This window comes from Pelobates fuscus, chromosome 10 (assembly GCF_036172605.1).
Source record: "Pelobates fuscus isolate aPelFus1 chromosome 10, aPelFus1.pri, whole genome shotgun sequence".
Lineage (NCBI taxonomy): Eukaryota > Metazoa > Chordata > Amphibia > Anura > Pelobatidae > Pelobates > Pelobates fuscus.
The window spans coordinates 98,970,553-98,995,452 of NC_086326.1; the positions used below are offsets into that span (position 1 = coordinate 98,970,553).

The 24,900-nt window shown below is 38.8% G+C and overlaps 1 protein-coding gene across 2 annotated transcripts in view; it reads right to left on the reverse strand.

Moving 5' to 3' along the window:
- Positions 1-909: 909 nt before the first annotated feature.
- CHUK (component of inhibitor of nuclear factor kappa B kinase complex) overlaps positions 910-24,900 on the reverse strand; it is a 34,171-nt gene continuing 10,180 nt past the window's right edge. The window contains exons 7-21 of one of the 2 annotated variants that reach the window (XM_063434338.1): positions 23,697-23,821; positions 20,817-20,924; positions 20,573-20,708; positions 17,732-17,926; positions 17,352-17,454; positions 14,723-14,846; positions 11,307-11,458; positions 10,731-10,792; positions 10,467-10,576; positions 10,202-10,257; positions 9,695-9,791; positions 9,317-9,461; positions 5,034-5,164; positions 2,866-2,965; positions 910-1,586 (exon numbers count right to left, since the gene is read on the reverse strand). In XM_063434338.1, coding sequence (XP_063290408.1) covers positions 1,557-1,586; positions 2,866-2,965; positions 5,034-5,164; positions 9,317-9,461; positions 9,695-9,791; positions 10,202-10,257; positions 10,467-10,576; positions 10,731-10,792; positions 11,307-11,458; positions 14,723-14,846; positions 17,352-17,454; positions 17,732-17,926; positions 20,573-20,708; positions 20,817-20,924; positions 23,697-23,821 — 1,674 coding nt within the window. In that variant the 3' untranslated portion in view covers positions 910-1,556. Of the gene's footprint in view, positions 1,587-2,865; positions 2,966-5,033; positions 5,165-9,316; positions 9,465-9,694; positions 9,792-10,201; positions 10,258-10,466; positions 10,577-10,730; positions 10,793-11,306; positions 11,459-14,722; positions 14,847-17,351; positions 17,455-17,731; positions 17,927-20,572; positions 20,709-20,816; positions 20,925-23,696; positions 23,822-24,900 lie in introns of both variants that reach the window. The other variant, XM_063434337.1, reaches the window with a different exon arrangement.

The following is a 24,900-nucleotide window of genomic DNA, read 5'->3' on the forward strand; positions in this document are numbered from 1 at the left end:
GTGCTGTGCTGGCTTCTGGCGCCATCTTGGCTAACGGCCGCGGCACGGGCCTTTCAAAGGAGAGTCGGATATCTGGTAGGCGATGTGTCTCTGGGCGCCGAGTTTTCCTATTTTTTCGTCCCATTGTGTCCTAAGGTGGGGGTGAGGTTTTCGATCAGGTAGGTCTCTGTTTTTGTCGGCCAAAGTCTTCTTAATTCTTTTTTTTAGCACGGAGCCTCGCACAGAGACGTCCGCTCAGTCTCTCGGTCGGCCACGCCCCCAGGAAGTTATTTTTTTTTTTTTAATGCTTTCCTGTCCAACCAAAATTTTCCATAGTTGTTAAAATATTATGTGTAAATTATATTCAGATATTCTGTACAAAGGACTCAATCAAGAAGTAATACAATTGTACTAATATAAGAAGTATATATTTTGTCATTTAAATATAAAATCCCAGCAGTGCTGAATATAATACAGTATGAATTACACATATATATGTATATACACACACACATTCATTTACAAACACAGTCCAGGTCCTGTTCATTTCTATTCTCAATCTCTAACTTTAGGTATTCACTCAAAAAAGGCATCGAGAACCATATTTAAATTGCATATTTACTTGGAACATTTAGATTTTTGTTTGAGAGAGTTCCAGTAGACACATACAGTTCATGTTGGGTGAAATATTCAGTACCAGTTAATGAAGGTGCTATCTTGAGGGATAGTGCAAAACTGGTATATACTTTCAATTGCAGTCAATTCCAAAGAAACAGTGTGCATGTGCTTACTTAGGAATCGCAGGTGTTAAAAGTGAATATGCTTTTCTAAGCAAAGGGAAATTGATTTGATTGAGTTCCAAATACCTGGGTGGTCAGGTGGAAGAGGTAAGTATATATTCAAAGTGTATTTCAAATTCAAGGGCAATTCTCCCCCCCCCGTTAGAATATTTTGGCCTTAAATTGGAAATTCCTTGACAATCCTCACTTTGGTGAATAACTCTTAAAACCTCACATCAGCAGCATACTCTACATCGCAAAAAGTTAAGTGTCACAAAAATAGCCCAGATTGTTATGTGGGATATTAATTTAAAATTTCTTAAAATTTAAGGCACGAATTAAAATCTTTAAAAAAAAATAAAAAAATAATTCCACTTTATGGAGAGGTTTGTAGTTTACATATTCCTGGGGCCAGCTCGCTTCCTCTCAGAGGAAAAAAATAATAATGACATTATAGAATGTCATATGGCAATTAAAACACATACATATTTTGCATGTGGTTTCACTTGACAGTTGTAATACGCAACTTAGAAACACTGCACTTCATACAAAAATGGAATAAAATTATACATAGCAAAGTGCAAGAGAAATAAGAAAATTAGACTGCCACATTACTAGAAAACATAGGCAGACAAATCATTTCAGAATCTGAACCCTGAATATTTCACACCACATGCAGAGAATCTTTCTGGTGGAGATGGATCCCACATTGAAGAGAAGATGATGTACATTCGTTAGACTAAAGAGAGGCGGCTCCATGTTTTGTCTTGCTCTTGGAGGTTTCTTGTCTTCTTCCAATCACTGCTGAAGCCAGCTCCAATCCATACTCTGAAGGTACATAGCAAAGTATTAAAATTAGGCATTCACTACACCACGAATGAAAGCATCACAGGATATATAAACTCTCTGCTGGTAGATTGCATAATACAATTAAACTATAGGTCTTTTGTATTAGTAAAAGGATAATCATTTCACTATCAGTATTAAGCTATGATTAATAAAACACTACTACTGGCACGGTAGAGTGGTCAATAAAACATCCCCTAGCCACATATTAGTCACTAGCCACATATTAGTATTAATGGGGCAGTATGCACAAATGTAAATATGATTTGAGGTGATTTGCATTTTTCATTCTTGTACACCTCAAATGAGGTTAGTGCTCGCTCATGTTCCTCGAGGACCTGTGCATGCCACCCGTTCCCCTCCAGCACCAGATCTTCCAACTCTCCAGGTGTTTACATTTCCAGTTGCATGTCCTTGGGATTATGAACAAGGTAATTTCCTCATCAAAGTTTTAGGTTCTTGCCCTGACCTTTAGAGCAAGCATGACTTCTACCCTTGCATACCATGCTTACACTGGCTCTCGTGCCTTTGCTACAGATACAGTTATTTGTAGCAACTACTGCCTTTCTAAATATTGGAGTATTTTATGAATATTAAACCTGTATTTTATATCTTATTCTAATGCTGTAAATGCGCATCCTTGATTAAAATGTAAATTTTGGGAATACCAGCTTTGGTAGAGTTTTTGTTTTTTTAAATTTAATTCTATAGGTTAAAGTAGAACTGCTATTTATCTGAAAAGAACAGCTACCACCCCATAAGGAAACTTTATTGGTGCATTTACTGGAGTGAGTGAATGATACCTACCTTCACTTCCACATTCTGGGCAACTGATGCTCCATGATGCTTCAGGTTTACCCATTAACACACTTGCATTAAGAAAGAAATGGCGTACAAATGCATATGCATGCTCAGGCATTGCTCATCAGCAGTGCTGTGCATTGTGAACACACTATGGTACTGCAGGAGCTAAACTAATTTACTTGGTGATCTCAGAACAGAATGAAAAGTATATAGATATAATATAAAATATAAAAAAATATATATATATTCATTTTAGAAATAATAGTATAACCAATAGTTATTCTGCTGTTCAAAATCGCATTAGTGATATCTGGAAAAATATAGTTTATTATAAATTATTTTATTTATTTATTTTTTTGTCCATGAAGCGGGCTTCCAAACTATGGCCTTACAATAAAAGAAAACAGCCACAGATCTAATTGTTCAATGCTTAGCTGCTACTTATTATAATTCTTACCATTATGCTATTTTCCTGTTCCACCGTAGCTGCTAGAATTACTGTGCTGAGCTCTTTCTGATAAGTTATGTTTTCATCAATCACTTTCCTGCAGGTTTCCCTAGAGGAACAAGTTGAAAGAAGAAGAAAAAAAATATTAGTACATGTGTGTGTCGATAAAAAGCTATAGTTTATTTGAGAATGGAGACATTGGGTGAGTAGGCATCATAACAGTGCATGGTGTGTGTTCTTAATACGTGACTTTTCACAAGAATTGGAACCGTTGAACAATCTATTGAAGCAACTTTGTCATGCAAAAATACAAAATATGTGGATGACAATGCCCCCTGCAGGCAGGTACACAAACCAACAGACATGTCCTTAACAGGAGGGTTTAGCAGCACAGCAAAACAAGTGTTATATTTAATATAAAATCCATAAACATTACACTGCCTGATGCCTAGGACAATGCAGAGACAACATTAAAGTAATAAAACAGGCACTGCCACATTTGACATCATGGAATAGGTTTTAAACCTTGTCCACTTCACTCTTATTTACATATGCACAATCAGTGTGATAAAACCACTTTTTAAGTGGAAAAAGTATCCACGTGTGCAAATTTCAAAAGCCACTTGAAGTGATATAGTGTGCAAAATTGACAACTTACACTAGCAGCAGATTTTCAAATAAATCTCATCATCAAATGTAGGAACATAAAAGGAATAAAAATATATATAGTGAGATATTGTAGATATGAGTGCGTGTATATAGTGAATGCAGAGTGCGTGTATATAGTGAATGCAGAGTGCGTGTATATAGTGAATGCAGAGTGCGTGTATATAGTGAATGCAGAGTGCGTGTATATAGTGAATGCAGAGTGTGTGTATATATAGTGAATGCAGAGTGTGTGTATATATAGTGAATGCAGAGTGTGTGTATATATAGTGAATGCAGAGTGTTTGTATATAGTGAATGCAGAGTGTGTGTATATAGTGAATGCAGAGTGTGTGTATATAATGAATGCAGAGTGTGTGTATATAATGAATGCAGAGTGTGTGTATATAGTGAATGCAGAGTGTGTGTATATAATGAATGCAGAGTGTGTATATAATGAATGCAGAGTGTGTATATAATGAATGCAGAGTGTGTGTTTGTGTGAATGCAGAGTGTGTGTTTGTGTGAATGCAGAGTGTGTGTTTGTGTGAATGCAGAGTGTGTGTAAACTGGGTGGGGGGGAGGGCCTTTTTAATATTTTAATATTATTAATGTAATATTTATTTTTATAAACTTTTTTTTTGTCCCCTCTCCCTGCTTGTTACCTGGCCAGGGAGGGGGGATATGTTAATCCCTGGTGGTCCAGTGGCATGTACTGAGCAGGGGGGGGGGGGGGAGGGGTAGGGGCAGCAAGCTGTTACTTTCCTCTCAGCAGCTCCCCTGTGTAAATCTCGCTGTCTGCGCGCCGAGCGTTGCCATAGTAACCTGTGGCAACGGTCTGACGGCCGCGGGACCCGCGAGATTTACACAGGGGAGCTGAAGGAAAGGAAAGTAACAGCTTTCTGACGCTCCCCCCCCCTCTCCCCCCCCCCCCCTCCCCCTTCCCCAGGCTGTGTCAATCATAGCCAGAGGAGGTGTGGCAAGGGCTGCATAAATGGAAACAGTGAATTGAGCAGTGAAATTGCAGGGGAATGATCTATACACTAAAACTGCTTCATTAAGCTAAAGTTGTTTAGGTGAGTATAGTGTTCCTTTAAACATTGTATGCAAATCACTTGATTACGCAACTATGAAGTCACATGACTTATTTTGTTTTTTGAGCAGTATTAAATTGAATTTGTGAATTTTTATAACTAACTTTTTGCTCTACATCAATGAGCACATTTATTATTATTTTAAGATCTTCTTGTATACAGTGAGCACTATATTTTATTTCTTGTTTTATTCATATACCCCATGGTGAGAATTACAACTATATGCATCCAAGAGTGGGGAAACTATACATATTCAAAAGTGGGGAGTGCCGAGTCAAAGCAGACGACCAATTAATTTATTCTCTCACTTTAGACATCACAACTACTTTGGAAGTCTGATAGTCTTGCCTTTCCTTTCAGTCCCAAGTTTGAAATGACACAGCTAAACACAGAAAACAGTGACAAAGCAGATGGTGGACAGACTGACTCGGGACTTACCTGCTCTTCTCTTTGGATATTAGCATTGAGGAAAGTGGCTGAGGAAGGCTTTTATCAGGCCAGCCGGTGGTCCTAGAAGTTGCAGATGTTTCTATACTGGAACCTCCTAAAGAACGGGCGGAACTTTGCGTCTGGGAAAGAGAAAATTACTTAAAGATGATGCTGTGTTCTGTTCATGTTGTAGCAGGCACAAATCCAGTCACAATGAACAAATTAAACAAAACCATTATTGGTAAGTTACACTAAAACCAGGATTTTGTATTCTATTTTGGCCAAATCAGGTATCAATACTTAATAGGAAGAACTGGTAAATAATCGTACACCTACAATTATTGAAAAATACAGATATACTCAAATTAAACATTTCTATGAATCTATACCAAAGGAACATTTACTGAATAGATGCACCACAAAATCTGAAGATTTATGTAGTAGGGGAGAGTTAGTCACGCACGGAATATCAACAATGTACCAGCTGGAAGAACACAATATCAGTCGAGAACTGTTTAAAAGGAGATGGGAGGAGGCTCTGGAGATTACATTCTCAGAAGAACAATGGTCAAAGATTTTGACACGTAATCACTATAATACGGTTTGCCCTAAATCTCAAGAAATAAATCTAAAATCTCATTCTGGCACTGCATACCAAAGAGTTTACATACATTTTTTCCCATTCAGTCATCAATGTGCTGACGATGGAACACACCTGCACATATGGTGGCATTGTAGGGGTATAACACATTTCCGGGAAGGGGTACAAGTAGTTATGGAAAAAAAATATAGGGGAAAAAAACACTATTTCAGCCCGAGAATATCCTCCTACACCACAGAAGCTTCTCAATAGCACAGTATGAGAAATCTATATTAAGATTATTTTTAAATGCTGCTAAGATTTTAACCCCACTATATTGGCAATCTAGGGAATCCCCAACCGTACAGACCTGGCTGGACAAAGTGGGTGAGATTGAGGCTGCAGAATTTAAGATCGCAACTCTTTCAAATGCTAGACCCAAAAACGCCCAAACTTGGTGTCTATGGCACAAGTTCATATCTCAGCGGTAAAAGGCCACTGGCTGGAAAAAGGAAAGTAAAGGAGAGGTACACTATAATGAGAAATTTTCACATTACTATTATACAAAGAAGGGATTAGGGAGAAATATAACCGTGAAAGAGAAAAGAAAGAAAATAGAAACTAGTCAGATAGGATAGAATAAGAACATAGGAGGTAACTGATAAATATGTACCTGTATGGTTATATGAGGGTATGTATTGATGTTCATGTATATATATATGTAAATGTGCGACTGTACATATTTTGGGTTGGATAATTGTGGATTTGTGTGAACTGAGAGGAAAACAAGCGGAGGGAATAATTGAATTAATTTTGTACTTAGAAATTCAGTTTTTCTTTTCTCTCTTTTTGAGCGCATGGATTTATAGATGGGTATGCAAGAGGAAAGGAAAAGAGAAAAAAAAAAAAAAAAAAAAAAGAAAAATAAATCAACGAAGGGATAAAAAAAAATGGGTAGAATACTCTTAACGATATGTTTATTTTTGATCAAGTACCCTGCCTATGGAATGAATGCAAGGTGATTAAAACCTGAAAAATTATTATCTGAAATTGTATCACCCACAGTTTTTGATTTTGTGTTTCTTTTTTTTTGTCTTTCTGTAAAGAAAAATACTTGATAAACAGTGATTATCGTAAAAAGTATCAATAACTTCCATAGGGAAACCCTACAAAAAACATCTTTAACCCCTTAAGACCGCAGGACGTACTATGCCGTCCTTATTTAGATGGCTCTAAAATCCGCAGGGCGGCATAGAACGTCCTGCGGTCTTATGTACTTACCCGGTCGCCGGCGATCCCACGCCGGCGATCGCGGTATGGGGGACTTACCTGGGAGCCCAGGGAGTCCCCCTCCATCCTCTTCGGCCCCCCAGGGCCATGTGATCGCGAGGTCCTTGCGAGGACCCCGCGATCACATGGACGGCATAGCCGTCCAAGGCAGTGCCAGCAGGGGGAGTGCCTGTAATGACAGGTACTCCCCCTGCTGTCTGAAATTCAAATAAAATCCGTTAAAGCAGTGTAAAAATAAGATTATATATACTTCGATCATATATATATTTATTATATATATGATCTAAGTATATATATACACATATACACATAAATATACATACACTGTCTACATGTATTTTAATATTAATATATACATAATTATATATATATATATATATATATATTAATATCAAAATACACGTACAATGATATTGATTAAATATATATATAATTTTTATTATATATATATTTATATATAATAAAAAATAAATATATAAATACGTTAAAAAAAAATTAAAAAAATACAAAATAAATAGATAAAAAATATGTAAACATGCGAAATTTCGTTCTAACTGTATTTTAAAATTAATATATATATATATTGATATCAAAATACATGTAGAACGAAATAATATATATATCTATATACATAAGTATATACGTATATATCACTAAATATATACCTATATATAAATAAAAATAATAAAAAAAATTATATACATATATATGCACACACATATATATATATATATATATATACACACCTATATATATATAATAATTCTACGCATATATTTATGTAATAATTTTACATAATTAGGTCATTTTATTAATTACAATTAGCGGGACCTGCCTGACAACCCATGCTGAAACTATAGGGAATTTAATTTGCTAGCACTATATTTAACCCTATAACTTTCCAAGACACCATAAAACCTGTACATGGGGGGTACTGTTTTACTCGGAAGACTTCGCTGAACACAAATATTAGTGTTTCAAAACAGTAAAATATATTACAACGACGATATCGTCAGTGACAGTGACATTTTTTGCATTTTTCACACACAAATGGCACTTACACTGACGATATAATTGTTGTGATACGTTTTACTGTTTTGAAACACTAATATTTGTGTTCAGCGAATTCTCCTGAGTATAACAGTACCCCTCATGTACAGGTTTTATGGTGTTTTCAAAAGTTACAGAGTCAAATATAAGGTTTGCGTTTCAGTTTTTTCACATTAAAATTCGCCAGGTTGCCTTTGAGACCGTATGGTAGCCCAGGAATGAAAATTATCTCCATGATGGCATACCATTTGCAATAGTAGACAACCCAGGGTATTGCAAATAGGGTATGTTTTTTTTTTTTTTTAGTAGCCACTTAGTCACAAACACTGGCCAAAATTTGTGTTCAAATTAGTATTTTGCATTTTCAAATATTAACACTAACTTTGGCCAGTGTTTGTGACCAAGTGGCAACTAAAAAAGACTGGACATACTCCATTTGCAATACATTGGGTTGTCTACTTTTGCAAATGGTATGCCATCATGGGGGTAATTCTTATTTCTGGGCTACCATATGGTCTCAAAGGCAACGTAACCAATCTGGCGAATTTCAATGTGAAAAAACTGAAATATGTAACATGCTATATTTGACCCTGTAACTTCCCAAAACACCATAAAACCTGTACATAGGGGGTACTGTTTTACACGTGAGACATCGCTGAATACAAATATGTGTATTTTATTGCAGTAAAAGCAAACAGTATTATGACATTCACAGTTAGAATGTCACGTAGAACTAAAAAAATTAAAAAAAATCTTATTTTCTCTCATTTTTTTCATATTAAATTATGTTCCATACCTAAATATTTGATGTTAAACGAAAGCCCTGTTTCCCCTGAATAAAATGATATATAATAAGTGTGGGTGCATTTAATATGAAAGAGGTGAATTACGGTTGGACAGACATGTAGCGCAAATGCCAGGTTTTGTTTACGTTTTTTTTGGATCACAACTTGTACATTTGGCTGCGGTCTTAAGGGGTTAAAAGGACATTAAAAAACAAACACAACAACTACAATAAACAATGTATGTTTTACGATTACCTCACACAATCAGGACCATCCTTAGATTTAATTAAAAAAAACACTTTTTTTTTTATGTATGGTGTTTTCCTTCTGCCGTTTTGTGGTGATTTGTCAGACAATAAAAAAAATAAATAAAATATATATATATATATAAAAAATACAATGGTAAACACAAATCTGCACACCAGTCAAGCCATAAGACTTGCTTTTCCCACAGAAATCACAAACCTGCAGTGATGATGTTACTACCGCAAAGTACATACATACATATATATGCATACACTACTGAAACGTATGTTTTATGCATCAATATACAGGATCATCGGTCCAATTTTGAGAACAAGACTTACACAAGCAATTTTCAAAAGGTGCCAGATTTCTCTCTGCCTCTTTGCCTGCATTTGCATGAGGGAACTGTCTGCCTCTTTAATTCTATTCACAGTCATTTCGATCTGGGGAAGCAGAACAATGATTTTTTGCTTGCATCCCAAAAGCCTGCTGTGGGAACAAAGTTAGATCAATGAATATGAAGAAAAGAAACAAAAAAACAACATGTAATAAGGGCAGACTTAATGGGTTCTGATCTACAGCCCAAATATATACATTTTTGTGACTACGGCATGATAGGTTCCTTAATTTAACACCATACATGGGCACTCCATGTGAATGACAGAGGCATTATGTTTTAGGATTCTAATTTCTCAGACTTTAAAAAAATGCAGGTATACCTTAGGTGTCCAAATAGCTCTTTCAGTACTCTGTCCTGGCTTTGCACCATCTGCACAATTATCTTCACCATTTCAGTGCTGTCACAGTAGGCATTATCTGCAAACCAACCACAAACAAGAGATAAATGTAAACTACAAACGCTTTCCTTTTTGATAATTGTACACTACTGTTTAAGAGGCAATTGCTTTAATCCAACATTAGCAGGGCCCTCTGAGTGTGTATGCAATCATTGTGAACGGTCTAACTGCTGACTAGTGTGAACGAGGAGTTGAGCTCTTTTACCAGCTGTGTTATGACATATGATCATAACATAGGATCCATAACTAGTAATGTACAGCAGAGCATGAATATGTATGAAACATATGCGTAGCAACTGTGGTACAGATTGATTTGTTTCTCAACAAATGAACTGCCCATCAAACAAACTTTGAGACAGGAAAAACGATAATGCATTGGGGCATTACAAGATTAGAAACAACATGGGTAAACCGTAAACGCTTACATACCTGGAGTAGAATTCCTTTGCTTCAGTTGTCTGTATAGTTCTATGGCTCTTTTTTCTCTGAAAATAGAAAATAAAAATTCACTAGAAAACACCTTAAATCAAAAAAACATTAGCATCCTATCCCTTAAACTAAAAAAACGTGGTTTCGACTGGATTAATAAAACGGTATATGTAATTTACGTCATACAGTCATTGACAACGATGTTCAGAATTACTATTACTGCTCAAGAACCACTTCATTAACAAATGAAAATCATTTTCCTTACAATTGGTCCATCACATCTCCTTGTCTGCGTGCATATGGACTCCTCTGCAGTTCCACAATCTCTGTATGAAGCTCCATGATCTGCTCATCCAAGAAACTAATCTGACCAGCCTGTGGCAGAATGACAAAAATAACAGATTGAAATCTGGCTAAAGTTTTTTTTAAATATTAAAAGTTTAAATTTATAAATGTAATGTATAAAATAACTATTGTTTGCTATCTACATATACCTGTATATGTATATACACACACACAAAAAGAATACCTTTGTACACGTGACTGCTTTATCTTCCATTTCTTTCCAGGCCCTCAGCATCTTTTCTGAAGCTGATGAATATAAATAAAAATAGTGTCACCAAACTTTGCCAGTAGTTGTTGAATGCCCCGAATATATATACACTCGCACAAATAAGAGACCAAAAAAACTAAAATGAAATCCTTCTGGATTGAGTTTGTGCCATCCTAGTACTCTGTTCAAGCATCCTATTCCAAATTGTAAGGTCCCACTCGTATAACAAATGGATAGCCACAGAGAACGTCAGTGAGCAGAATACTTAAGCTGGCATAAGGTCTATACAACCAGAATGTAACGATAAAGGACAGCAATGCTCTTCAAGGGAAAAAGCTATGTGCTTTACGTTTAGTAAACTGATACATGAAATCAGCCAGAGATCACCCTATTATGTTAGTCACCAAATAGTGAAAAGGTGAATATTCAATATTATTTCATACAGTGTCTGGCAAATTGGAGTAGAAGGCTATTGCTGAATATAAAAACTACTAACATTTCTTGCAGAGGTACTTTTTGGCTTTGCCCCTCTCTACTGAAAGTTATACTCACAGATCCCATAAGCCATTTGGTCGCTGTAGCGTTCCAGGTCTATATCGATGCTCTGTTTGAAAAAACGCAGCTTAGCTTCTAGTTGTTGTGATGCAGATACCATAGTGTTCTTCATCTTGGTGAGGTTGGTATTGTAGCGCAGCAGACTTAGCCTAGAGCGGGTGAGATAAGAGTTTTAGTTGGTTATTCATTTAATGAAGACAAAGAGGAAACAAAAAAAGAACAAATAAGTAAAAAAAGGGGTCCCTGTTGTAGAGGGGGAATACCAGAGGAGAATAATGGAAAGAAGGTACACTAATGTCCTGAGTCATCAGTTAGCAGGGAAAGTGGGATCTGGGATGACCTGGTGAGACACAGAGTCAGGAGTCACCAGAAAATTACTGTAGCTTAACTTATGCCATTCTGTTTATACTTGAAAAGTTTTTTTTCATAAATTGTTCTTAAAATTAGGCTAGTTATCATTCAGAGCTAAGCAAGGATCAGCAAGTCCCACGCTCTGCTATACAGTCAGGTATCAGGTTCAGCAAGACCAGAGACAATTGTCAAAACTAGGGACATGCGTGTCCAACTGTTTTTATTTACGAATCTTTATTTTTGATGTGGATTGTGTCCACTTATTTTGGTAATGCAGAAATATATGTCATTGCACAAGGTAGTACAGATGATTAGGGCTGCAACTCCCCCCCCCCCCCAAAAAAAACACCAAAACAACCAGATACATATCACAAAAACAAAAAATAAACAATAATTGAGAAAAACAAAAACAGAGCAATTAATGGTGTTTGAAAGGACTCTCCTTTATCTTGTCACCATTCATAGCACTCTCACACTGCACTCTGCCTCGGTATACTGTCTCCATTGTTTAAGCACAGTGGCAGGGGTACTCCATGGAAGGTGGGTTATAATTCCAGGTGCAGAGCTACCTGCTTCTGGTGTCTGATGTGGAGGTTAGTACAGCAGTCAGCGGGAATGGACCGGGAACATTCATCCACTCGTCCCTGTTAGACTATTGTGCCCGGGGCATCACACATCTTTTAGGTGTCTCAATAAAGGGAGGCTTAAGGACTCTGCTATCTGGATCCTTTGGCAAGGGCTTGTATATACACAAGACTCACACCAAAAAAAATCTGCATCTCTAGTCCCACGCGTCCTCGTACTCCCCCACTTACCCGCTCACGCCTTCTGTCAGGATAGGTAATTACACTACACATATAAAATTATAATCAACAAAAAAAGATAATCCATAACAGTAATCAGCCGTAATGAAGATAGCTTGTAGTCAAACTGGTTAAGTATATGGGCTACATATAAACCCGTTGGCTGTCTGAGGTAAACCCAGCCATGCGGGGCCTCTGGGTCCGGCACAGTTATCCACCCGTCCCTGTTAGACCACTGTGCCCAGGGGATCCCAAGCCACCACCCCTCCTCTGTAAGGTATTTCACTATAGGGAGGCTTAAGACTATCTTCTGGGGCCCTTTGGCGAAGACATTCATGCACACAAAGCTCAAACCGACAACTTTGCAGTCATACTTCCATGAATCTCCGTACCTCCATTCTTTCCTGCTTGCTCCCCGCCAGGATAGGTAAACAGCCATCACAGATAAAATAGTTCAGCAAAAATGATCAACAACAAAAATATCATCAATCAACAATAATGAAGGCAGTATGTAGTCAAACGGGTAGAATATGGGTTTTGTGTAAACCCTTTGGCAGCCCGAGAAATTTTCAGCTAGTTTGGGCGTTCTATGAAGGGTCATGGACACCTATGTACAAACTGGGTGCCTTATTTGTTGGGACTACAGCTTCCCCAGACTTCACGGTCGATATAAGTGTCAATCCCAAGGCACTCAGGAGGGCCGCTGGATCTTCCTCAGCTGATAAAGTCAGTATTGTATCTCCATGGGGTACCACCAAGGTTCCCAATATTCCCCCCATCGGTATCTGACACTGTGTTCCATCAGCAGTTTGGTCATTGGCATGAATCTTTGTCTGTCCAACATGACAGAGAATGGTAAGTCGTCAAAGATCCTGATTGTGTAGTCCTCCACCTTGATGGTGGGGTGATTTCTGGAGCGAGCCAGGATGGACGTTTTAATAGAAACATCTCGGGTAATGTCTAGGATATCCCTGGGTGCATCAGCAGGGTCGGTCGGGGTCTTCCAAATATGGAATACCGACGCTACTGGCGCAGCTCCGTGGTCTCCTTTCACCCATAGTACTCCAACCACATTGTTTGAAAATTCCAGTAGGGTTTCTGGGGCCACCGACTCTGGCGCATCTCGTATCCTGATGTTCCTCCGATGATGCCGCGCTTTAAGGGAAGCTACTATGCGGGTAAGTCTCTGGACTTCTAGTGAGAGGGTTTGCCATCTGGGATCGGGTCTCTGTCAGTTGATCCTACCGTTCTCCTTCACGAGATTCACCCTCTCTGACCAGTCGGGTTAAACCCCCGATCTCGGTCTGCACGCCGGCTAGGGCCGCCTTCCAGACCGCCCAGAGGTCAAGTAGGAGTTTACTAATATCCCCTTTTGTTGATGAGATTTGTCAGTGTCAGAGTCTGTTCTCCGGTATAATCCACTCGGAGCCTTCAAGGAGGTAGAGCAATCTTCTCTCTGTGAGTCATCCGACTTGCTGGAGCCTCGTGGTCTCCCATGCGCCATCTAAGTCGGGGTCTGTTGTTGCAGCCTACCAAAGGACCAGAGTATGTCAGATAGGAGGGAGCCCTACGCATGGGCTAGCTTCCTATGCTTTCGTCCCATCTCTCTTTGCGGGGGTTCAGAATGTTGATTGTGCAGGTAAATCTCACAGATTCTGTGTTTTTCAATTTAAAGGACCTCTATAGTGCCTCCCCTTCAGCCTATTACCATAACCCAGCACCTGGCGCTGGTGACTTCTCCTGCCCCAGCCAACGTCAGCTCCGAATGTGCATGTGCGGCAAGAACCGCACGCATAATCAAACCGCCCAAAGGAAAGCATTACTCAATGCTTTTTTTTTTTTTTTTTGGTAAATCTTTTTACTCAATGCTTTCTTATGGACGTACAGCGTCATCTCAGTGTGATTGTCACACTGAGAATCACGGAAGTGGCCTCTAGTGGCTGTCAGTGAGACAGCCACTATAGGCTGGATTAACCCTCAATGTAAACATAGCAGTTTCTCTGACACTGCAATGTTTACATTGGCACCACTTCATTAAACTGATGTAGTCTGGGTGCCTATAGTGGTCCTTTAAAGATAACGGAGCGAAAGCTCTTCTTAGATACGTCTGGTCAGTTGCACAGCCAGCCATGGCCTCCTCGTGTCAAACTGTTTTAAATCTTAAAAACTCAATACCAAAGAATAAAAATGATATTTACAAAAAAAAATATTTAAAAATCAAAAAAAAAAATCAAACGGTTATCAGAGGTACAGACTTACATAGCAGCCCTCTGGCCCTGAAAGAGACGGCTGTAGTCCTCCTTTAGTCCTGAAACATAGTGAACTGCTTCTGCCCAAACCTTCCGCAGTTGTGGAATTGGCAACTGGATTTTGCTGTCCTGCACTGCAGGTGGTTTAAGACATAGAAGTGAGAGATTGAATACAACAAACAAAAAGCACAACTGTATGTTCAGAGTGTATTGATCAAGTTAGTTTTTTTTTTTATACTTGATAACTATATTTCAGGTGTTAAAATGCTAGAGTGGTATAAAGTTAAAAATGACTTCATATGAGAGGTTTAGCTTTGTAAGGCAATGTCATAGTCCAATTCCAATTACCAAATCTTAAAACTGTTTATGTTTTTTTTTCTCTATATTTAATAAGGCAGTTGACCATCACATGGTACAATACAGAAACAAATGTTACAAACATTTATCTACATGAAAATGTATATATAACACACATTATATATACAAACACAGTGGAAAACTTATCAGGAGACATAGAAAGAAAAAGTATGAGATAATCCACCTGGTATTGAAAAATCCTCATATTTTTAATTTTAGTTGGCTTAAACATGGTGGCCAACTTTATGCCATGGCACACAACTAATTTTGGTTATACAGAGGTTTATGGAAACTTTTGAATCTCATGTGTTGGAAGAAGAAAAAAAAATGTAACAAGCAAAAAGATCTGAGTGACTTTGACAAAGGCCAAATAGTAATCGCTAGTTGACTGGATCAGAGCATCTCCAACACAGCAAGTCTTGTTTCTGAAAACTAAATGCTGGCCATGATAGAAAGGTGTAAGAACACACAGTGCTTCACAGTTAGCTGTGAAAGGGGCTGCATAGCCACAGACCAGTTTAGAGTGCCCACGATGACCCCTGTGCACCTTCAATGGTGACATGAGCATCAAAACTGATCAATGGAAAAAAAAAGTTGCCTGGTTAATTAATTAATTACCTTTTCTTTTAGATTAGGAGGAAGAAATGGCAGCAGGATGCACTATGGAAAGAAGGCAGGAGGCAGTGTTATGCTCTAGGCAATGTCCTGCTGGGAACCCACTCCTGGTCTGGTGCAGTCCATGCCTTGACGCATCAAAGCTGTTATGGCAGCTACATGATATAAGGCAAGTGGGTGCACGACTAAGCAAGAGGACAAATACATGGAAGCAGTGTTTCCAAAACCAGTCCTCAAGACCAACCAACAGTCCAGGTCATAAATCCCAGATAGCTGGTAGGTCATGAGAACTGGTTTGGGAAACACTGCATTAAAGTGTCTAGCTTGAGAAACAGACAGACGCATCACAGGTCTTTAACTGGCAGCTTCATTAAATAGTACCGGCAAAACACCAGTCTCACCAGCCTTCTGGGCAGAGTTGCAAAGAAAAAGCCATATCTCAGCCTGGCCTATTAAAGAAAATATTAAGATGGGAAAAACAACTGGACAGTGGAAGATAGAAAAAAAAAAAGCGTTTGGGACAGATGCATTTTGAGGTGTTTGGATCACAAAGAGGAACACCTATAAATCAAAATGAATAGATGCTGGAGGAGTGTTTTACACCATCCATTAAGCATGGTAGAGGCAGTCTGATGTTCTGGTGGCAAGGTGTGATGTTTAAACAGAGTAAAAAAAGACCTTGAAGAAGGAAAACAATTACTCAATTTTGCAACGCTATGCTATTTCCTGTGGATGTCACTTGAGTTGAACCAATTCCCTCCTATAACAGGACAATGACCTAAAGCAAAGCTCCAATCTATGCAATAACTATATAGGGAAAAACAGATGATATTCGGTTTAATGCAGTGGCCATATAGTCGCCAGATTTCAAGCCTATTGAGATGTTATGGGTGCTACTTGATGGTATGATACATAGCAGTGCCCAACAAACCAATCCAACTTGTGGGAGATACTTCAGGAAGTATGGGGTGAAATCTCGTCAGGTCACCTTGAACTGACAACTAGAATACCAAAGGTCTGCATGGCTGTAATTGCTGCATACGGAAGATTATTTGATGAAGCTTGAAGGACACAATTATTATTTCACTCAAAATAGAGGATTTCTAGCCTGGTCAATTAATATATTTCCTATTCAATATCATTTCATGCATGTCCTAATGGAAAATAAGGACATTTCTAAGGGAAATCAAATTTCAGAATGCTATTGTCTATTAAGATATCCATAAAATACATAGAGCCGAGTACAATGCAGAGATAACCATACCACAAACAGAGCTGAGAATAAAAAGAGATATAATACACAGAGCTGGATAGACTACGGACACTGCCTCTATTTCAGTCACTTAATCTTGCTGTAACCCATGAGCAAGGTCTACTTTCATATGCTATATATGTTTATAGTTGTTTTCTATCATAAAATATCTCACATAGCAAGTTTCTTGCGTATTTGTTTTCTACGATGACTCTGAAAAAGTGCTGACGCATGTGACAGATTTCTATTGTGATATGAGAAACAGACAAAAAAAAAAGAATAAAAATACATCTGTAATTGCAAAAGAGTTGACAAAATGTGTCCAGAGGGTATATAAACAAACTTTAAATGTAATTTAACACATTTCCCCATGGAGACAGAGTCCTCTTTCAGTAACAGAATCGTATGAACTTACCAATGTAATTAACACATTCTGACAGGCTTCTGGATTGAAAGGGTCCTTCATAAACCGTTTTACTTTTATCAAACAAGTATACCATATAACTATCCCATCCTCTCTGCGGAAAACACAAACAAAAAATAAATAAAAATAAATCACGTGTGCTTCATAGAACTGCTTTGTAGAGTCATTTTAAAAAAGTGCAAATAAATCAAAATAAAACAAAAACATAACGTAAAATCAGCTAGTATTATGGGTAAGTAAACATGTTTGAGATGTATTTTTTGTGCTGTCTATGGTCTGTGACTAATGAGATTTATATAAATGTAAAAAAACATAACACATGCAGCATTATACACATAAAAACACATTAAGATATGAATTGAGGGGCTCACCACTCCATCTATGACACACTGGGAGGCAGGCTTTCGTGGGTCAAGTGATACACCCATCTCTAGCAGGAGTTCCTGGTTACAGGTGTTGATATCTGTCTCCCTCTCAATACGAGACTGTAGGGAAAGCAGATTCTCATCGGGTAGCAGGAGAAAGGAGAGAATCTTAGCAGAGGTCATATTCAGAACATGCACAATCTGTGGAGAGTGAGAGAAAGCCCATCAAGATAAGGAGCACTAAGTCCTCATACATTTGCTGATGCAAGCATTACAGGTTGGGTATCTGGTTAGAGGAAAATATACCAGCCAATATAATTAAACAGAAAACGAATTACACAGAAGTGAGCATCAAACGTCAGGACACAAAAGGTAGAACTATGAGAAATTAACACTAAAGTGAGTTGTTTATGGTACTCCAGAGAAAATCAAACCAATCTACAAATTTGAATGGATTTTAAAAAAATACTACGTTTAAATGGGTACAATCACAAAAAGTTAACAACATACATTTGGCAGTTTTTAAAATGTTGTTTGTGCTACAAGTTTTATTCTTTATCTAACTCCTCTTTGAGAAATCACTGAAAGAAAACGTTTAACAAACCAAACGTGACAATATTTTGTACTGCTTTACATTTCGAGCCAAGTACTTCAGCAAACTGATTTAATTTTTAGCAGTGTGTTTGTCTTTTGGTACACATTTTCCTTTTATTCACTCAAACGACAAGAGGTGATAAAAGATGCAGCTTTCCAACAGCAAGACAAGATTGAACAGTCATATTAATAGAGGGGGTTATGGAGAATGGGAATGTTTGGACAAATGAGTGAGTGAGAAAGAAAAGGAGTAAAAAAAAAAAAGAATGTATCCAACATCTTGAATACAAGGGGAATGAGAGAGGGGCAAAACATAGGCATAAAAACTTACGAATGAAAAAACATTTTTTTTTATAGTTAGAAGGAATACATCACAGGGCAGCTTTAACAAAACTTGGGGTAGGTAGGTGAGTTAACACAGTTAGCGATCATATCAGCTTGACATTTAACGTGACCTATTGAATATTCCGTGAAGTGCAGTCAGATCTAAGTGCTTACCAAGGGTCAGTGTAGGTCATGTCAGGGGCAACTGTCCCGGTATCCTGCTATGCGTATTGGACCACTTAATCTGTAACCTGAGGTCTTCATCTGATTTTTTTTGTCAGGGTGGAGAAAGTTTGAGGGCTATGCAGGGGCATTTTGTGTCACTGGCCCTTGAACCTGGTCTCGGCCTGGGCAATATGCGGATGAGATCGTCCACAGTGGTTATCACTAGACATATGGTGTCATGAGTTAGGCGTCTGTAGCCTGTGCTCTCTGGGGAATGTTATGGGCTTGGTAAGGGAAAATTTGGGGGGCGGGTGGGAAAGAAGAGTAGTGTGTGGGAGGGCAAGGGGAGGAGAAAGAGGGAGAAAAAGGAAGGGATGGGAGAGATGAGAGAAAGAAAAGAAAAGTGGGTGGTTACGTGAATACCCAGAAAGGTTGCTCTGTTGTGGTTTGGATATAGGGTCTCAAAGTTTAGCAGTCGGTTCCAGTATGGTGACCCGTCCCCTTGCATTTCCCGCCATCTATCTTAAAGGACCACTCTAGTGCCAGGAAAACATACTCGTTTTCCTGGCACTAGAGTACCCTGAGGGTGCCCCCACCCTCAGGGACCCCCTCCCGCCGGGCTCTGGAGAGAGGAAGGGGTTAAACTTACCTCTTTTTCCAGCGCCGGGCGGGGAGCTTTCCTCCTCCTCTCCATCTTGATCGCGACGTCATCGGCTGAATGCACATGCGCGGCAGGAGCCGCGCTCGCATTCAGCCGGTCGCATAGGAAAGCATTTACAATGCTTTCCTATGGATGCTTGCGTGCTCTCACTGCGATTTTCACAGTGAGAATCACGCAAGCGCCTCTAGCGGCTGTCAATGAGACAGCCACTAGAGGATTTGGAGGCTGGATTAACCCTCATTATAAACATAGCAGTTTCTCTGAAACTGCTATGTTTATAAAAAAAAAAGGGTTAATCCTAGAGGTACCTGGCACCCAGACCACTTCATTAAGCTGAAGTCGTCTGGGTGCCTAGAGTGGTCCTTTAAGGTTATGAGGACCCCCTGGATATATAAACCATCCATGGGCGCCATGTCAGGGAGCATTTGTCCGAGCGATCCTGCAGGGAGGCAGTCAGCACTTCCATGTTGAAGAGGTCATATAAATCCAGCCATCACCTGAAACTTTTTCAGGGTGGTGGGGTGCAAGCCCCCTGCCAGGTCTGGGTTATTTGTGATGGGGGCAAGCGGGTTTGGTGACGTGGTAAGCTGCCGGGAGTAACGTAGGTTGCACCAGACTGAGGGTAGCATCGATCACGGGGTTGCCTGTACGTAGTTCAGCATAGGAGGTTCTGCTGAGCCACAGCATGGGGGGGATCTTAGTGATTGGTGGGTTTATATGTTCACCCATCTTTTCGAGCTCGGGCAGGCATGACATGAGAAGAGGGAGGAGAGTCCGCAGCGCCGAGGGAGCCCAATGACATGAGAAGAGTCCGCAGCGCTGAGGGAGCCTTCAGCGCAGCGGGAGTGTGACCCTGAGGGTGGGGGCACCCTCAGGGCACTATAGTGCCAGGAAAACGAGTATGTTTTCCTGGCACTATAGTGGTCCTTTAACATAGCATTGGAAATGCTGGGAAATGATGGTACCCCTTCAATGAACCAACAGAATAGAGAACAGCTGTCCACATGCTGGCTGATACCAATTATTAACAGTTACAGAGTGCACCACCATATATGCATTACAGGCCCAGTCAGGCATAATTATTTTTCCAGACAATCTCTCACCTTTAGGTTTAGTATATTGTCCAGTAGCAAGAAGCATCGTGGACGGTTTGTCTGAGGATCTATCCCTCCCCCGCGATTTCGAGGGTCCCAATTCAGTACCAACTGTAACCAAATCTCTAACTGCTCCCTGATGATACTACAGAAAAAAAAAAAATTATGAAAGTCAATTGACAGCAAAATTACATTAAAACAAGCATTACACACACGATTTCTGCAATGTATCCAAAGTTTAGCAATCACATACCTGCATAAATTGTTGGGCAACGGCAGATTGTGGCTGTATCTAATATCTCCAGACATATCTTCATATGCATAAATGTGTTTTGGATCCTTCTTTTTTACCTTCTCGTGCCTTTGAAACAGAAAAGAGAGAAAGCCCATTTTATTAATGTAAAAAGCATCGCCAATGTCATCAATTGTAAAATATAAAGCAGTGGTTGCCAACCTTTTTGGGCCAAAGTACACTTCAATTAGAGGAAAATTTACAATGCATTCCTATTTTTGTTAACCGTTATTTGTGGCTTATATATGCTTTCACTTTAAATCTTACCAGATGGAACATGTATATTAACATACTTCTAACTAAGGCCCAGATTTAATAAGCTTTCAAAATTATTCAATACTGTTAGAAAAATGTTTCCTTCAGAAGCCACCATTAATGCCTATGGTAATTTTTGTAGATAAATTATAGGGGATTTTCCCCTAACATTATTGAATCATTTGGAAAGCTTAGTAAATCGAGGCCTAAACTGACTTGCCAGATTGGAATCACAATTTAAATGCGGTTACCCATTAAAAAAAAAAATTTTTTTAAAAAAAACTAGACACAGAGACTTCTGGTTCCTCTGTCATCTTAACATTTTATTTGAGCTCCAATGGCTGAGTTTCCATCCGCTCTCATCCAGCGCTGTCACGGCGCAATCACACCGACAATTCACCAATCCTGACTCTGCGTTGGCTGATCTTTTGGAGACTGGGTACTCTCAGCAACACTGTGAGCGCAAACCAATGGATCTCACTTCTCATGGAAATCGAGGCCTGTGAGGTGGGCCGCAAAAGTCTAGCTCTGGTGCCTACCAAGGCACAAAGACACCATGTGTTAAAAACACCAGGCCGGACCTGCTTAATTGGCACTAATCCCTCTACCACTATAACTGCTACAGATAAGAAATAACAAAACACGGTGGTACCTGTGAAAGGTACCACATCACGCCATCATAATTTACTTGATCTACAAATTACAATCACACAGGCTAAAATTCCAGCACATTGCAAGTATTCAACAATCTAATCAGCACAATTCATGACCCTGGTGCAGCCAAGTTTTTCAAGAGTTCATCATTTTGATGCACATTAAACCTTCAACAATAGAGCACCATACTACTTTGCTACTGTTCAGAAACCTGGTGGACTCTCTGCCTACACTCACCATCGACCTGCGCCACAGCTGGGCCTTCTGTATATACTTTAGTTTTTAAAGTTTAGATCTACCTTATTTCTGCCTGCCAGTTTGGAAGTCTACCAAAATTGCTCCTGTAAAAACCAAAAACACATTTGGGCCCATGTAGGCTTACTTCAGCTGACACTCTTAGCCACATACCTTTTTTTAATCAATGGGAAGCTACGGATTGCTTTAGAGCGTCAGCTAATCGTCTGGGGGAAACAGAAAATTTGTGCTGGAGGCAACTTATGGGTTAAACCGTTTGAGAACGGCAAGAGGGGCCTCCTTGAAAATAACTTACTTTAGATAAAGTTGTTATAGTGACCGGATGGTCCCTTAGACTTTTTACAATGCTTACTACTCCCTGTATTTGACAATATTTGACATCCCTATTAAAAATATATATATAAATATAATATATACATACACAGGTATCTATATATTATATTTATATTTTTATACTCAATACACCTTAAACAAATATCTGCACACCTGTCAAGCCATAAGACTTGCTTTTCCCACAGAAACGACAAATTTGCAGTGGTGTTGCTACCGCAAAGGATTCTGGGTGGGCATATACAAATTAGTTCAACAAAGAATCACATTTTTGCTCATTCCATTTTATACATGGATTCCTTGGAGTATACAACAGCTTTGAAACAACTTAGGAAAAGATGCAAAGCCAGTGAACCACTCATGGACAGCTGTTTCATTGTTAATGCAAATCATCAGCATACGGTTGGTTACTGGCTTGTTATTGAGGCTTGGCAGTACTTGCGAAGCAAAAACCTTTAAAAAAAAAAAAAAAAATTCATGGCACACTTAGAAATGGTTTGGTTAAAAACCACTGAAATAGTGGGCATATACGTTTATTTAAATACTATATATATATATATATATATATATATAGATAGAATATACAGAAATAAGTCTTGCACTCACGGTCTGTCTCATGGTAAAAAATTCCTCTTTATGCCAGTTTCTTTAAAACATGATTCAATTGATCAACGTTTCAGCCATCGATTGTGGCTTTCATCAGGATCAGTTTAGCACCAATGCTAAACTGATCCTGATGAAAGCCACAATCGATGGCTGAAACGTTGATAGCACAATCGATGGCTGAAACGTCAATTGACGCCATAACTACATCTTATTGACCTGTTATAGTGTCTGGAGAAATTGTACAAATTACTTGTAACATGTTTTGATTTTATGGTCTCTGAGGAAGTTCCAATTGTGGAACGAAACGTGTAAGACCAATTCTATTGCTGTTTTAATAGCATTTATTCTGGTGTTTTTTCACCAATTGTTATACAATAAAATAGCCATTTATCTATACATTCTCATCTGGAGTCCTGTTTTCCTGATAAATTCGCACACTAAGGAGAAGGGATCCACAGACCCCCACTACATCAGGGGAGGCACCCATTGAGTGCTTTATACATCTACACCTTGTGAGTGCAACCATTTACAGCGCACATTTCATTATTTTAACCGTATAACACTATGTTATGTTTATGTTCTTTTTAGAATCACAGCCGTATCCCATATGTTTGTTGCTTATATTCAGATGAAATGTTAAGAATGCCTACAGAGTCCCTTTGTGATCCATCCCAGATGATTCCATCCATTTCAGAGTACAGAACTCAACAAAGAAACAGAGAAATACAGTTTGCTCTTTACCAGGTGAATGGTTGCATGTTGTGGAGAAATGGTCTGAAACCAGATATACACTCGAAAACCATCGTCCCAAAACTCCAGTAATCCACTGTCACACTGTAGGATTTGTTCTCAAAGAGTTCTGGTGCCTTGTTATTTCACACATAAAAAAACAAAAACAAAACAACAAAAAAAGTTTCAGTATAATGTTCAAACTAAGAGAATTGTGCATCTTGAGAAAGTTCCTAACTTCCCTATTTTAGCAAATATTTAGCACTCCTCCCTCCCCAAAATCCAGCTTTTACGCAATTAATAAACCGTTGTCCCATTAATTAAGCTGCAAAACAAGAGACAACAAAAGTATGATTCAAAAGAAATAGAGCATCTGCTGGGAAACTAAAGGGAGCTCATTTTTGTTTATGTGAACTTAAAGCTTCAGCTTTTTGTATTGGTTATGATGCATAGTCTCTTTGGGTAGTGTCCTAACCAGTTTGTGCCAAATGTTTTCCAAACAGTTTGAATAAGATGTGGGGGCTTGAGGTGGGTTAGCCCCGCACATGTAGCCTAGAAGTGAAGGTCGGTTGGATATCGCTCAAGTTCACTTCTATGACATTTGAGGTGCAGGACAGGGGTCAGGCTCTGGTGTTTGTTTTAGCAGTATTGGCTGCAGAATAGAAAGTGTTCATGTAAAATTGGTAGTGGTAAAACTTTTATGTATTTTATGACCAAGTTAGTCTTATGTCTGTTTAGATATTGAACAATTTCTCTAATAACACGCAAGTCCATGTTCAACCTATAAACCCATGTAACTATATAAAAATAAACCCAAAGAAAAATAGTGGTTTTATATATTTACGAATTTTTAATTTGAGCATTGCAGTGTCCCATTAATTTAGCAGCATTTCAGCTATGGGCCTAACATGTGCCTTATTACCCCTTCATCCTTAAAATTAGTGCTTTCATTTAAATTGGACTTATTAGAATTTTTTAATTATAATTGTATATCTAGTTATTATACACATTAAAGGGATTCTCCAGTGCCAGGAAAACAGGAGAATCCTACAGTGCCCCCCATCCCATGTTGCTGAAGGGGTTAAAACCCTTTCGGACACTTACCTGAATACAGCGCCAATGTCCCTTGGCACTGGGTCAGGCTCCGCCCATGCTCCTCCCCCGCCAACTTCCGCCAGCAGAGGAGAGCTAATGCGCATGCGCAGCAATTGGCGAG